General features: G+C 32.3%; 1 protein-coding gene across 1 annotated transcript in view; it reads left to right on the plus strand.

Annotated features, from left to right (window-relative positions):
- The first annotated feature begins 2,509 nt into the window (after positions 1-2,509).
- Flo1 (flotillin-1) overlaps positions 2,510-14,873 on the plus strand; it is a 28,536-nt gene continuing 16,172 nt past the window's right edge. Inside the window, exons 1-4 of the mRNA XM_088231366.1 lie at positions 2,510-2,660; positions 10,662-10,828; positions 12,264-12,443; positions 14,277-14,360. Coding sequence (XP_088087492.1) covers positions 2,609-2,660; positions 10,662-10,828; positions 12,264-12,443; positions 14,277-14,360 — 483 coding nt within the window. The 5' untranslated portion in view covers positions 2,510-2,608. The remainder of the gene's footprint in view (positions 2,661-10,661; positions 10,829-12,263; positions 12,444-14,276; positions 14,361-14,873) is intronic.

The following is a 14,873-nucleotide window of genomic DNA, read 5'->3' on the forward strand; positions in this document are numbered from 1 at the left end:
AGATTGATTTATTAAATTTTTATTGTTTTAATAATGGGTCACATCAATATTTATTGTTTTATTTTTGTCAATTTTTCTTTAAAAAAAAAGCCCAATCAGTTTTTTTTTAATAGGATTCAGTTAATTGGAATATCAAAACAGTTATTTTACCTTTAAATAATTATTACACAAATATCATAATTTACTTTATTATATTCCCGCATTCACTATTGACTAAAATCCGTTTGTGCACAAGTAAGAACTTTTTTTCTTAAGATAATATTTCATCAGTATAGCAAGTAATTTCTTTGGAAAAGCAATTCAATAATTTGTCTGTGGTTTTATAAGCAGCGTTGCTCACTCTACCGATTTTGGAAGCAATCTACCAAATTTAATGATAATTCTACCGATTATTAGAAATTTTGAACAATTGGCTATTTTATACCATAATAACAATCACCCCTTCCCCCCGCCGCTCAGCATGGTTTTTGAACTGTCTGTAGACACATCGTGTCTCGTCACAATATTAACACTTAAATGAATATTTGTGAAGCTGTTCCACATTATAAAGGCGACTCATTTACTCCGACTACTTAAATTTTCTCGATTTCATTCTAATTTAGCTGTGTTTTCAAAGATGTCTCTGAAAGTCACTGTCAAGGTCATCATAAAGAAAGTACTATTTATCGTGCTGTAAAAACAAAACACCGTAACCCATAATTAAAAAAAAACTTTTTTTTCTCGAATAAACCGAACACAAGATCATTGTCACCTTTTCTGACAGTTCGTCGAATGTTTTCCAAGCTTAAACGCAAGAAAAAAGCATCCAAGACATGATTCAAGTATTTGGACGGAACTCGGCTTACTTTCATTTTTGTTTTTCCAATTCCATACCTCACTCTTAGGCATAAAGATCGGCACCAGGACTCCATTGTGAACTGATAATTATGCCTCCTGCGATAAAAATTTATTTCCCAATGTCGATTATACTGTACCATTCACCTTGTTCCGGGCACTCGCCGCCTTCTTTTCAATATCTTTCTCTATTTGGGGTGGTATTCCAAACGTTTTCGAGGCCATATTATCTCGCTCATTTACATTCAAAATACACGAAAAAACTTTTTCTCGTGCTACGAAACCGATTCAGAATAACACCTTTGAATGATTACATTTGGTTAAAATCACTAATTTGAAAACTTTGTGATAATTTCTTAATTGAAAACTCTTAAGTCACTCTTAAAAAAATATGGTCGTAACCACCCGTGAGCTCTGAAGCTGCAAGGCGTGTTGAAATCTAGCTCACGTACATATGTTACTAAAATTTAACAGACCAACCGAGACGTGTTGGTATATTTATTGTACAGCGCCTTTGTGAAGATTTACACAAAAATGGTGCTTTAAAAATAATAATTCGAATTATATATTTTAATATCTAATTTAAAATAAATCTGTTTAAGATAATGAAAATGCGATGTAAATAAAAGATAAAACAAATAAATCAATAAACTATGAAAATTAATGTAAAACGAACTCTCTCTCTAAACACGGTAAAAACGCAATTATTTATTATGTATGTACAAACCATTTATAGTTTTAAGCTTATTTTGTCAACAATTATTTTTCAATAAAATAATAAAAAAACGGGGTACTGCGTTTTTGCGTCTAGATGAGTGACTGAGATCATATTTCACTATGGGTTTGATGGATAAGAATTGCTTCTTACAAATAAAAACGGCTCGAGCACAAAAAAGTTTATTCTAGTGTACCAGCAGTCTAATCTGAAAGTCAAAAATACTATGTATTTTTATTAAAGTAGACGCTGTTCAAAAACACTATAAATAGAATATATATGAACCTATACACAAAAAGGGTAAAACATCATAAGATAATTTCCAGAACAGACGTACAATTGTAATATAATTTTTAAAGGTATTTGCACAGCATTGTTTTACGATCACATCCAAGAACGAAACAACGCATCACCAGCGCAATGTTGTGTTTAAAACATTATTTCCAGAGTCTCTCACAATTGCCTCCGGTGGCAGCATATAGTGGTTCAAGAATTTTAATTAATTAAAAAATGTGCTTGCGTTAATACTCCGTAATATTTTGAAATTTTTTGTCACTAGCAAATTTTATAAAAATAATGTAAACAGCATGTTGCTGACGTTTTTTCACAAAAAAATATTTTAAAAAGTAATTAAATTAGATACATATTAAATAACTATCAGAAAAACGTCAAGTGTTTTTTATTCTTTATTTATCAAAACAAAAAATTGCCATTTCACCTTTTTTTTCATTTTTAAAAAAAGGTTTGAAATTTTCCATTTTAATGTTTTTTTTTCAGAAACATATAACCTTTATTTTTTTTTGTATGCGTTATTACACCATCTACCAACATACGTTACTTGTTGTCCGAAAATCTGTTATAAAATTAATGTGAAGAAAGCCCTTATAAACGGATCAACCGAATCTACCGATTTATTTTTCTGAATCTACCGATTTTCGCATGTTGGAGATTGGCAACACTGATTGTGAGCGTGATCTGTGGCCGATTCGGTTGTCGCCCGTATAAAGCGTTTTCGTTTGTTTATTAATTCATACGTGAACTATTGTTTAGTGATTTATTATGACCTGGGGATTTACTACTTGTGGACCAAACGAGGCGTTGGTGGTATCAGGTATGGAATTGCAGACTGTATTAACTTTCATGGCGATCTTGCCGCCATGGGCGCGTCATGTGTATATGCGATAAATATGAAACTTCACATTATTGATTTTTCTCTCGTGAATATTTTAGCGCCTTGAATGCGAATTTTCTCAGTCATTTCAATCTTTGGCTGTTTCCAATAGTTATGTTGACTTGTATTATATTCAGCCTTAAAAAGCTATGCGAATAATCCACCTTTGGTAATTAAAAAAAAAAACTACCTGTTTATAATGCTGTTTTTTGTATTTAGTGGCAAGGCGGTTTCTCGTTCAAATAATTTTCATCACGTTTCATAGACGTAGGTAGCCCCTTTTATATTATGGCTTGCACAATTCCCAAATCATTTTATTATTTTCGATACCCGAATTTATCGATTAATTTATAAATAGATAATGATCATGTATGTACCTATTATAGTTGTATTTATAAAACCTACATATTATCGAACTGATGTAAAATACTCCGTTTTAATCAAATATCTTTTAGACCTTAAAGAACCTAAAGCCAACAAACACATTAAAAAAAACCAATTGAATAGTCAAAATTTCAATGAAGCATAACATGGAAATAAGTTAAATTGAAATCTTAAATGATTAGATTTAATAACTAGTTGATTTAACTTGGAATTTCGCATGTATCTATGAATTCTTATTTGAATTAAATTCTTAATTGCCTAGAATGATATAAATTGTAATATCGTCCCGTCAGTGCCATAATCATCTTTTTTTTTAAATGCGGTGTTTAGTTTGAATGAAATTGTATTCAACTATATTGGTAACTACATATTGTAATTAAATATATATCTAATATTATTAAATTATAATATGTATAAACATGAACGACTTCAGAATACATGCATAAGGTATATTTTTGGTCTTAGGAAATATGACCACATTTCTAATTATCGTAGGCAACTGAAATGGCTCAAAATTAGACAGTGGAGAGACTATCTCTCCCTCTCACTTCTGTTCACTGTACCTCATAGTTCTAATGCACCTATTATCCTCCGCCAAAACTTATCATTTCGTGGTTTACTTCTTCGTTCTAATATTCAAAGGACGCTCTTAATACCGATCCACAATTTCTCTTTCTTCTCTAACTTATATAGTGGAATCATCTCCCATCCACCATTAAATATGTTATTTCAGTATCTCTATTTAAGGTGATTCTAAACGAAAATATGAAAATAATTATTCATAGATGGCACTTTTATCATTTTTTAATAGAAAAATGCAATTTTTACATTTATTTTCAATGGAAATTTTACATAACTTGGTTTGCGGAAACTTTACACTATATTGATTGTAACAAATACCATAACAATATAATTTAGGTCTTTTTCACAAAATGGTGTACAAACCAAAAAATTAGATTAAATTATATTGTTATGGTATTTGTTACAATCAATATAGTGTAAAGTTTCCGCAACAAAAGTTTTGTAAAATTTCCATTGAAAATAAACATCAAAATTGCATTTTTCAATAAAAAAATGGTAAAAGCCTCATTTATGAATAATTAGTTTCATATTTTCGTTTAGAATCACCTTAAATCACGTCTGAAGATACATCTCCTTTCTCTTCCTTGTTCTCTCGTCCTTTCCTCTTTATTTATTTTTCCCATTGAGTAATAGTATTGATTTAAGGTAATTTATAAACAAATACAGTTATTTCTGTATTTGTATATCTTGAGCTTTTTTTTATATTATCTATTGAAAATGTTTTGTAAACTGAATTATATAAATATGACTTGTATTTTATTGGTTGGTTGGAAGAAATTGCCATTTGGCAATAAGCCCGCCAATGTACAATTTACATTATGTACAAAAATTTACATAAAAAAAACAAATTTTGTAATAGTATTGAAAAAAATAAGAAGAAATATTAATTAAAAAAAAGTCTTTATGTATATACGGTACTCTCAATAATCCGCCGCTCGATTATCTGGCAACCAGTGGCGGTATTTCCATAGAAGTCCATAAACCGAGCTTGCCTAACCAATTTCAAATTGAAATTACTAAATCTAGACCTAACAATAAAAATAATTCATTTTGTTGCTTAAAATTTCGCACGCACATTTGTAAAGTCGTCATTCTTATTTAGAATGACTTGGCCCCTATCGTTCCTGAAACCCTAACCTCATAAAATCCATGTGCGCGGACACTATTACAGTATGTTTAGTTATCTCACTCTCGTGTGGGCTTCTTATGTGGCTTTCACGTCGCAAAAAAAATTATAAACATCGCATTGCAAACATGAGATACAAACATAGAGTTTTGACTCCTTTATGAATCAAACCACTACGTGCATGACCCATTTACCCTCACACATTCTGTGCTGTTCTTATACAGTGACGCAATAGTCCGTATCAGGTTGGCATTCAATCCTTATTCCGATAAAACCTTCCACAATGCAATAATTATTTCACCACCTACTTTTATTTTATTTATTTTTTTACATTAAATATAATGTTCCCTCACTGGTGCCCCTTGCCGAGGGAGACATTTTATATAATGTTTAAACTTGCCTTATTAAACATAATCAAATCAAATCATCTCAAATACATTAAAACATAACAAAAAACACATAAAACTCGCAAATAAAAACATATTATTACTTATTTGGCCTGATCCACTTATCAATTTGTGCGCATCCCAACTCCATAAACTTAATAGCGATTTTATTTATTTATTTACAGACGTATTAAGTCCATTCAATAATGGTAAATACATTTCTTTATAATATGTACAGGTTCAATTGAAATAAAACACAACTAAAGGAAATAAAAGCTAGGACAAAAACTAAATAATAACTACTACCTCAAGACAAGATCTGGTCTATCTTAGTGATTGTTTAAATCTAGAAAAACTTACACCAAAAAAGTCCAGATCTTGTCTCGAGTTTACAATGCGACACTATCGGGACATTAGTGCATGCAAGCCATAGTTTGTGCTGTGCTGATCAAGGAACAGCTCATAGTGATATTATTTCCTAATTATCCTTATGGACAATGGAAGTAGGTTGTACACTTTATTTGAGAAGTAGACCAATCCTCTTTGATTCTCAAAACCTTTCGCTTTGCCATTCTTCATTTTTTAACAGAACTTTTTACATCTCCGTGCTTATCTCTCTCACATCATCATCTGCATTTATATTTACTTGAGAAGAGAATTTACACCTCAAAGTATTCCTCTCCATCTCGTTTTAATTCCACTATCATTTTTCACCATTTTTCTAACATCTTCTATTATTTATTTATTTCACATAAAACTTTATATTTTTCGAGTATTTGGTTATTTCACATAAAACTTTATATTTTTTGAGTATTTGGTGAGCACATAGCCAGTTTTTTTGTATTCTCCTGAAATCAAAGGCATCAAAAATTGTAGGGAAAAACATTTTAGTAATACTTCCGGTAAGTTTACTCAAATAACGATCGTTCCAGATTTGAAGGGTCCTGCTTCTTATTTTCCTTTTGGCAAAGCTGAGCGGGAAATTGTCGAAATTGGGGGCTGTCTTCTTGAGCGTAGCCTCCCTAGCCTTTTTGTCAGCCTTTTCTTGCCAAGGATTCCGCAGTGTCCCCTTATCTAGCCGATGTACACGTCCTGGTGTCTGCATCCTAGCTTCTGGATATCTGATCTGATGTCCATTACAATAGGGTTGACTGAATTTCGGTCAGTTATTGCATGGACGCCAGATTTGCAATCGGTCAAGATGGTTATTTTCTTCCATCTGTTTGGTGGCTTCTTTAAAACATAGACCAGGGCTTCTCTGATCGCAAACAGTTCCGCCTGAAAAACGGGGCAGAAATCGCCAAGTTTTAACTTTTTCGACCGCAGCTCTCTGACGTCATCGTAGGGTACAAAAGCTGCACCTACTTTGCTGTCTAAGAGACTGCCATCTGTGAAGATCCTCAACTCTTCCCGCGCCATCCCAGGCAAAACCTGATCATCGTAGCCATGATCTATCAGATAGCGCTTTGTTGGATGAGGAAGTGAGAAATAGTCTCCCACTCCCTGATAAAATCTGTCCTGCGGCAAGTCTTGCAAGGTGAGGCTCTTCTTTACCTCATATGTATCTGCAAGCTCCCTGATCCTTAGATCGAGTGGCATGAATCCACTCAAAATCTGTGCTGATACCAAGGAGATTGTCCTGTATCCCTTGCACCTGTTATTTTTGACCTGATTGCCATTTGTCGTTGAATGGAGTTCAGTTTTTTCTAGTTGACTATCTTGTTGACCGCGTCCACCCACACGCTTGAGGCATACGTGATCAGAGGCTGTACAGCGCCTACGTATATTTTCTGCATAACCTCCGGCGACGCACCCCATGTGGGATTGGCGGCTCTCACAAGTTTGTTTGTAATGCCTGCGGCTTTACGACCTGAGCAAAAAGAAATTAAAAGCCTTATTTCTGGGATACTGGGTTCTTGTATTTAACCCAAAACCAGCGAGAACTATCTTTTGACAGTCTGAAAAATCGTGCCGGCATCTGTCTTTAGACATTTTCGACTTTACAGGCTGATACTTTGATAAGTGCACAATAGACGGCCAAAAAGTTTGTATTGAAATATTCCCTGAAAATTTGTTGATGAGTGACATCTCTGAATAACTCCTAAGATTATATTTGTTTATATTATAAAATATATTTTAATCAGAGCGGGCGAAAAAATGACCTAACAGTTTTAAAATTCCCACTCAGCAGTGACCTTATGCCATTTCTCGAGTGTCATATTATCTTATCTGTATGGAACTGTGCAATTGCATTTATAATAATAACGACTTAAAATAATAGCTACTATATTAATTACTACTATATAATTAACTATATAATTAACTATATTAAGTTCATTTTGTTTAGTTTATGTTTTGTTTTTTTTTTTAAATAAACATAATTAAAAAATAATAATCATAATAATATCTCAATACGTCAAATCATTGTTAAAGTGATGAGCATATTTGAGAGAGACAGATTTTAAAGTAAGTGAGAAGGAATCCTTTCATGTTTTTTTTTTTAAAGAAATATTTGCGTTCTTATGATTTACCCAAATATTTCATTTTGAGGGCCATTTTCAATGAGTTGTAAATAACTCACTACTAGAAAATGGGAATCAAGTTGGGGTAGAGTAGGATTCGAACCACGGACCTTTGGTCCGTGAGTCCGAGACACTAGCCACAGGATCACAACCCGAATGTTGAAGACGATATTTAAAATATTGTTGTTTCCATGTGTACCACGAAGAAATCGGATATTAACCGATGATAAATTCACTTTTATTATTTTATATGTAAGAACTTAAAATCAGAAGTATTTTTATTTAACATAAATATGAATTTCTTTATGATTTCATTTCTCACACATCTTGAAATTTGAACCGATGTTAATAAATATAAATATATATACATAGATAATATATAAAAATTTAGGACATAATATTGGACGAATTTTGAACAAATACTAAGTTTGATTGTTGAGTTATGTTTAAATAATTGCATTGAACACTTAATTTTAGAACATAAACACTAATAATTGTCTAAAATAGCCTCAATCTTTTTTTATGTGGGTGAGATTCATCTAAATTATCAATGTTTTGAGCATGTCCAAATGCTTGCAGACTGGCTGAATTCATCCATCCAGCCAGTCTGCAAGCATTTGGACATACTCAAAACATTGTTGAATTAACTACCTGGTAAAAGAAGAAGTAAACAAAATTTAAAAGCTGTTATTAGGCGTTGCCTAGTAGGTGAATTGGTTCAGCCGGATGAATCTCACCCACATGATAACGGTTTCAGCTCTTTTACTTCACAAAAATCAACAGATAGAAGAGTTGAGGAAATGTGGATGTTCAAACATGGGCAGAATGGTGAATGTTACACTGTGTGTAAAGTGGCCACTAAAACCAGTCAATGACAGGTCATAAGCCCTATAAATGCCTAGACTCCCATATTCCCTTCTCAAAAATGTTTTCTCTCTCTGTTGCATCAAATTTAAACTAATAATTGTGCTTAAGTGTCTCCTCGCTGTGTTCTATCAACACATTAATAAACAAAAGTGAGTACCTATTACCTATAGCATAATGCTAGCGCTTTGTTCACAAATATGTTGGAACACTTTTATATTAATGATGTTGTTGTTGTTGTGAAGTTTAAGTATTTGGGGAGATAACTTAATGATAAATTATACGGATAATTGCCTATCTCTTTTAACTAGACAATTTCAAAATCTCACCTGTGATTTTTAGCACTTAAAAATATGGCGCCGCGTACAGTGACGGCAAACATACTCTATGCTTAGCCGTGAAAAAGTTTAAGTATTTTTTCATTTACTGTGAAATATATTTTAAACATGTACAATCGCTAATTTTAAAAAAAAACTTATGTTTTTAACCTAAAAAAAAGTCTATTCTGGAATGAACAAAACAAGTTCATTACAGCAATTTATATTGTTCATTCATTTATTATCATATATACATAAAATTATACATTTACCTAAAGTTGCTCTGACTATTTAACTAGGGTTATTTACCCCATACTAAGCCAGTCAAAATTTGCCGCATTACTGTTTTTTTGCAAGTGGTGACCACATATTTTTTTTTACAATTTGTAAAACAAGGAGCCAAATTACACAAGTTTTTGATATTATATTCCTTTGAACTTATTAAGGATATAAAAATGGCATTAATATCTCGATGAGCCCATTATTGCTTGTGTACCCTTCATATCTTAAATAAAAATAGCAAGTCATTTGATTTACCACTGTTTTATAATCTTTGTGTAATTTAAATAATCAATTAAAAAGGTATGTATAATTTAAACTATCAATTAGATATGTTAAATTGATATATTTTACATTAGTCATGTTTACTTTATAATTTATATGAATATAAACAAGTTTAACCCTTAGTGAGAATATGATTTTTTTTTTTTTAAATAAAAATAAATAAATTCAGTCATTGGAAAAGGGGAAAAATACAAAAAAAATATTATATTATTTTATAGTACTTTTTATTGGGAATATAAGTTTATTGCCATTTGGCAATGCGCATTTGTAAGTAACATTTTTACTAACTATAAGATAATAAATTATTATATTTTTGTTTCATAAACAATGACGATAATATTTTTTGGATGTTTTATTCCACTTCATATAGACTTGACAATTAAATAAACATCCCAGATACTTTCTGAATTTTATGAAATGTGAATTTTCTAAATTTGGCCGGTAAAAACGTAGTTATAAATCGCATATTTTCATTGCATTTGCATTCTTGTGATTTATTTCCTTAAAATGGACCAACAATTTGAAAGCGAAATATTGCCTCCGACCACATGACTCTACTCCCTGTCTTGTATTTAATTTACTGTCCTCGACCCCAAAAACTGTAAAATGATGTGCTCATTTCTCAATTATCTCTAGCGTATAAATAATTTATGACTCTTGAACTTTAATAAAATAATGTATGTCACGTAATTAATATACTATGTGCGTAAGTAATTTTTACATGTGATTGATGCTCTACATACTAAATATTTACCTAGTTTAATTTATTCAAGTTTATAAGGATTTCAAATAACATTAAAGTAAAATATATTGAAAACTGGTTTTTGTACTGTGAATTGTATTGTGTAAGCATTTTTGATAAATAGTTATAAATAAAACACATTTCATTCATACAAATCTGAAATCCAAGGTGATTAGAATAATAATGAATTTATTAATTATGACTCGGTACAAGATTGTATGCATCAAAAATATGATAATACCTAACACAATTTTAATTTTCTGTGACAGTAAAAATTACATTGAAAATTAAAAAATAAGTTCTTTTATTAGGATTACGTATTTCCAAACTTGCTCTTTATTTAATATGAAGTAAAAAGTATTATTTCTCTGGCGTTTAACCAATAAAAATGCATAATAGACATGCTGATCCAGAGGAAAATTGCTTTTTGCAAGTGTTTCCATTATCTTTTCAGGATGCTGCTATTCGAAGCCACTTTTGGTCCCCGGAGGGAGAGCATTTGTCTGGCCTTGTGTCCAACAGGTGCAGAGAATATCACTCAATACAATGACTCTGCAAGTTGAAAGTCCTACTGTGTACACGAGTCAGGGTGTGCCGATTTCAGTAACCGGCATTGCGCAGGTAAATGTTTAATGCAATCATCATAATTTCCCTATCTGTGCCCAATGGTGCATAGGGCACTCCAATGGGAAGGAAAGGTGGTCAATCTTACGCTTAAGGTGCCACTTGCAGTGTACATTTGAAACCAATATTTCACATCCATCCTACTAGGAATCGAATTCAAGACCTCCCAGAATCATTGGCCAACGGGCCGATCATTACACAACGAGGTGGACTCATCTTCACCTAATTTCCTTTTTCAGAACTTTTACCTGAAAGTAGCCATTCAGTTAACAACACTCGTACGGGGTTCTTCTGGTTCTTTTTCACACTTAGAACTGTATTCCTCATCTACCCTGACAAAATATCTATGTAATTAGAAATAATTTCTTTTAATTCGCTGGCTATGTCCACATAGCTGAAACAAAACAAAAATTTCAAATTTATTTTCTTATCTTGTAAGAATTTATGTTGTGTTTGTTATTCATTAAAAAGCATTTAAATTATTTAGATGAATTTGTTGTAACAGAGAGGGAAGATATTTTGAGAAGGGAATAGCGCCCTTGAGGTGATTTTCACAAAAAATGGCGCTGTATAAATTATCCAATTATATATGGAGGTCTAGGGATTTACAGGGCTTATGACCTGTTGTTGGCTGGTTTAAGTGGCCACTTAACTCACTGTGTAACATTCACCATTCTGACTATGTTTAAACATCCACATTTCGTCAACTCTTTCATCTGTTGACTTTTGTTGCCTAGACTTCCATATTCCCATCTCAAAATGTTTTCCCTCTCTGTTGAAACAAATTTAGATCCGAGTAATTCTCTAGGGAGGAAATCCAGCCTGTCTACAATCATTTGGACATACTCAAAACATTGTTAATTTAGATGAATCTCACCCACATCAAAAAAGATTGAGGCTATTTTAGTTCTCAAAAATCAACATATTTGCACGTGCGTTGGTAAGATAAAATCACCTGCTTGAAGTGATCTCGCTAAATTCGCTAGTATTGAATAAAATATTTAACTTCCTTTGACACTCCTACCGGAGGCTGGCGACCATAATTCCGAACTCGTCATGATCCTAAGCCAGTCTAATCAGCATTGCTGCATCCGGCACACCAAACCCCACTGTCTAAGATTCTCGAGCCATGGTGTTCTTTTTCGTCCCATACCCCGCCCCATAGCATCTTTCCTTCCACACTTCTCACTGCGAAATATGTGACCTAAGTATGAGGCTTTTCTTCTTTTGGCAGTGAGCAGTAGCTGCCTCTCTATGTTTATGATGCCTAAAACCGCTTCATCGGATTTTTATCAGTTTGTCAATTAGTCGGAATGCATCCTTATTTTCTTGTATCAGTAATTTTTACTATAAATTATTTAATTATATTTTTACTCACTCGACAGCTGCACATACTGAGATCGGTGTTTATAATGTTAATTATATGTTACAGGTCAAAATACAAGGCCAAAATTCCGAAATGCTACTCGCTGCTTGTGAGCAGTTCCTTGGGAAAGGCGAACACGAAATCCAACACATTGCACTGGTCACTCTTGAAGGACACCAGAGGGCAATCATGGGATCTATGACTGTTGAGGAAATCTACAAGGACCGCAAGAAGTTCTCCAAGCAGGCGAGTTATAACAATTTCAGAGAAAAATAAAACTACAGCAATATTATTTTATTGAGTCCTTGATTCACAAATTCGGCTCCAGAAGAATTTCAGAAAAAAACTAATCAATTGTTCATTCTTTCCACACCTAATGGTGCATTGGTGCTCCAGTGATAATTTTTATGCCATATAAAGCAAGATAATCTGTCTTACGCTTCAGGTGTCAGTCTAGGAGCTATTAAATATTTCAGTGAAAAACCTATTCAATACATATTTCACGTCGACCTCGCTGGGAATCAACCTGGGAACCTCAGGAATGGTAGGCACACAAACCAGTATACCACGAGGCGGACCAATCTCCACTCTATTTCAGTTTTCGGAATTTTTACCTGAGAATTGTTGGTGAAAAACGCTCGCCCAGGGTTCTTGTTCTATATCACGCAGAATAGGGAAATATCAAGGTTTTTTTTACATTTTTTTTAAAAAAAGGTCTATGAAATACTGTAGAGCAAACAAAATTGTTGTTTACTACAGTCGAACTTGCTCATAATGATCACAGAAATAGCGAGATCTCGGATATAATGAGGAACCATTAGTTGACATTTTAGTTCTCCATTCATTTATTCACTTTTATAACGAACTTCTTCTCGGACGTACCGAACAAATATATTGTTAACAGTTGAGCAAAAACTCTTCAATTCTTTAAAAACATCATTTTCGAAATAAGAACCAAAGTAATAAAATCCAAATGGGAATCTAACTTATTACCGATGCAGATGGGCGTTGTTGTCTAAGTACCTAATTGGTGTTTTCGCCGACAGCATTGACAAAGTATCGCACATATAGTTGAAATTGCGTGTAAAAAATCCAAGCTTTGTGAACTTAGTAAGCACAGGCTCGGCACCTCATTACAATTTACAACTTCTTTTGTAGTTTATGAATGACATCCTTGTTTCCGGGGTTTTTACAATGTCTTTTTATTTATATTCTATGGTCAATGCATAATGAACATTATAAGTGGGTTATGTCAGATAAGTTAAAACCTAACCCTCGAATTGTAAACATGACTACTAACAAGCAGAAGTGTTTCAATTTGTGAAAAAGTGGCAATTATTTGTAAAATAGAACGTGGCGCGAAATATGTCAAAGTGTTTAAAATGTTTTCCCTATCCTTAATCACATTGTCAACATTGTGACCAAATATGAATGTTTATTTATCTGAATTTGAAATTTAGAAACTGGTATGTTTGAAAGCATTTATTATAATTTTCAATAGTGACAGCACGCAATAGCGATTGGATTTAAAAAAACCTTTCTCTGGTATAACGAGCAAATTCAGTCTGTCCCGTCTTCTTCGTAATAACCAAATTCGACTGTACTTATTAGTAGTATAATTTTTTTTTTAAATTTATAATTTTGTATTCCTATGAAAACGGCTTATTGCATTGGCCACGCCTCTAATACATCACGATTTGTGTAAATTTTAAACTTTGTTACCGTTTAAATTTAAATAGAACATCGTCATGAATCTTGGTGTCACAATTATTAAGGCCAAACATGTCGCGTTTTAATAGGGACATATTTTTCAATCATTTCTTTTTTAACATTAGGTATGAAAATATTTCTACAATAAATTTATCTAAACCCATTTCATATATTTTTTATCGGTATTTGTGGTATGTGATATTTCCCTATTATTTTTTTTATTCTGCACAGACACGAGAAAGCTTTTGTCTCTTGAAGACGACTTATTTTTATCAACATAATACACTCTAAATTTAATTAAAATGTTTAATTTCTTAATACGGTTAACGGTTAATAGATCGATCAATTATGTAATTTTTAACATTTCAGGTTTTCGAAGTCGCTTCTAGCGATCTCGTAAATATGGGCATCACTGTTGTGTCTTATACCTTGAAAGATATCAGAGATGAAGAGGTAAGCACCATTTTGTTACAAGATCCTCTTATAAACATGATGTTTCATTATTATATTGCATTTGGCCCTTCTTTAGCATCCATGTTTATGTATTTAATTACCCCTAATTATCCATGGCAAATTATGAATGTATGTACTTATTACCCCTAATTATGACATAAATATGTGTAGGTACATATTTAGATTTTTAAATTTTATGTTTGACTTCCATTTATGTAGCATTTTATGGAAAGGTACAGGAAAAGCTCATTAATTTGCATTATTATTTCAATGTCATTTGAAAAAATAACATCAGTAATTATGAACTCAACGTTGAATAATTTAGAGTAAAATTATTCAAGTATTTCAGACACAATTTGAATATTTTTTTTATCGCAGTTAGATATAATACGATTTATAGTGCAACAAGATGTATGAAAGTGGAAAGAAGCCAGGATTGTATTGTTTCATCATCTCTGCCTGCATATTGTGTGATAATTGAACATAGTTATACAGAAAGCATTGAAAAGTGAA

Source organism: Micrasema longulum, unplaced genomic scaffold (assembly GCF_059751315.1).
Source record: "Micrasema longulum isolate JH-2025_06_02 unplaced genomic scaffold, ASM5975131v1 h1tg000876l, whole genome shotgun sequence".
NCBI classification, from domain to species: Eukaryota; Metazoa; Arthropoda; class Insecta; order Trichoptera; family Brachycentridae; genus Micrasema; species Micrasema longulum.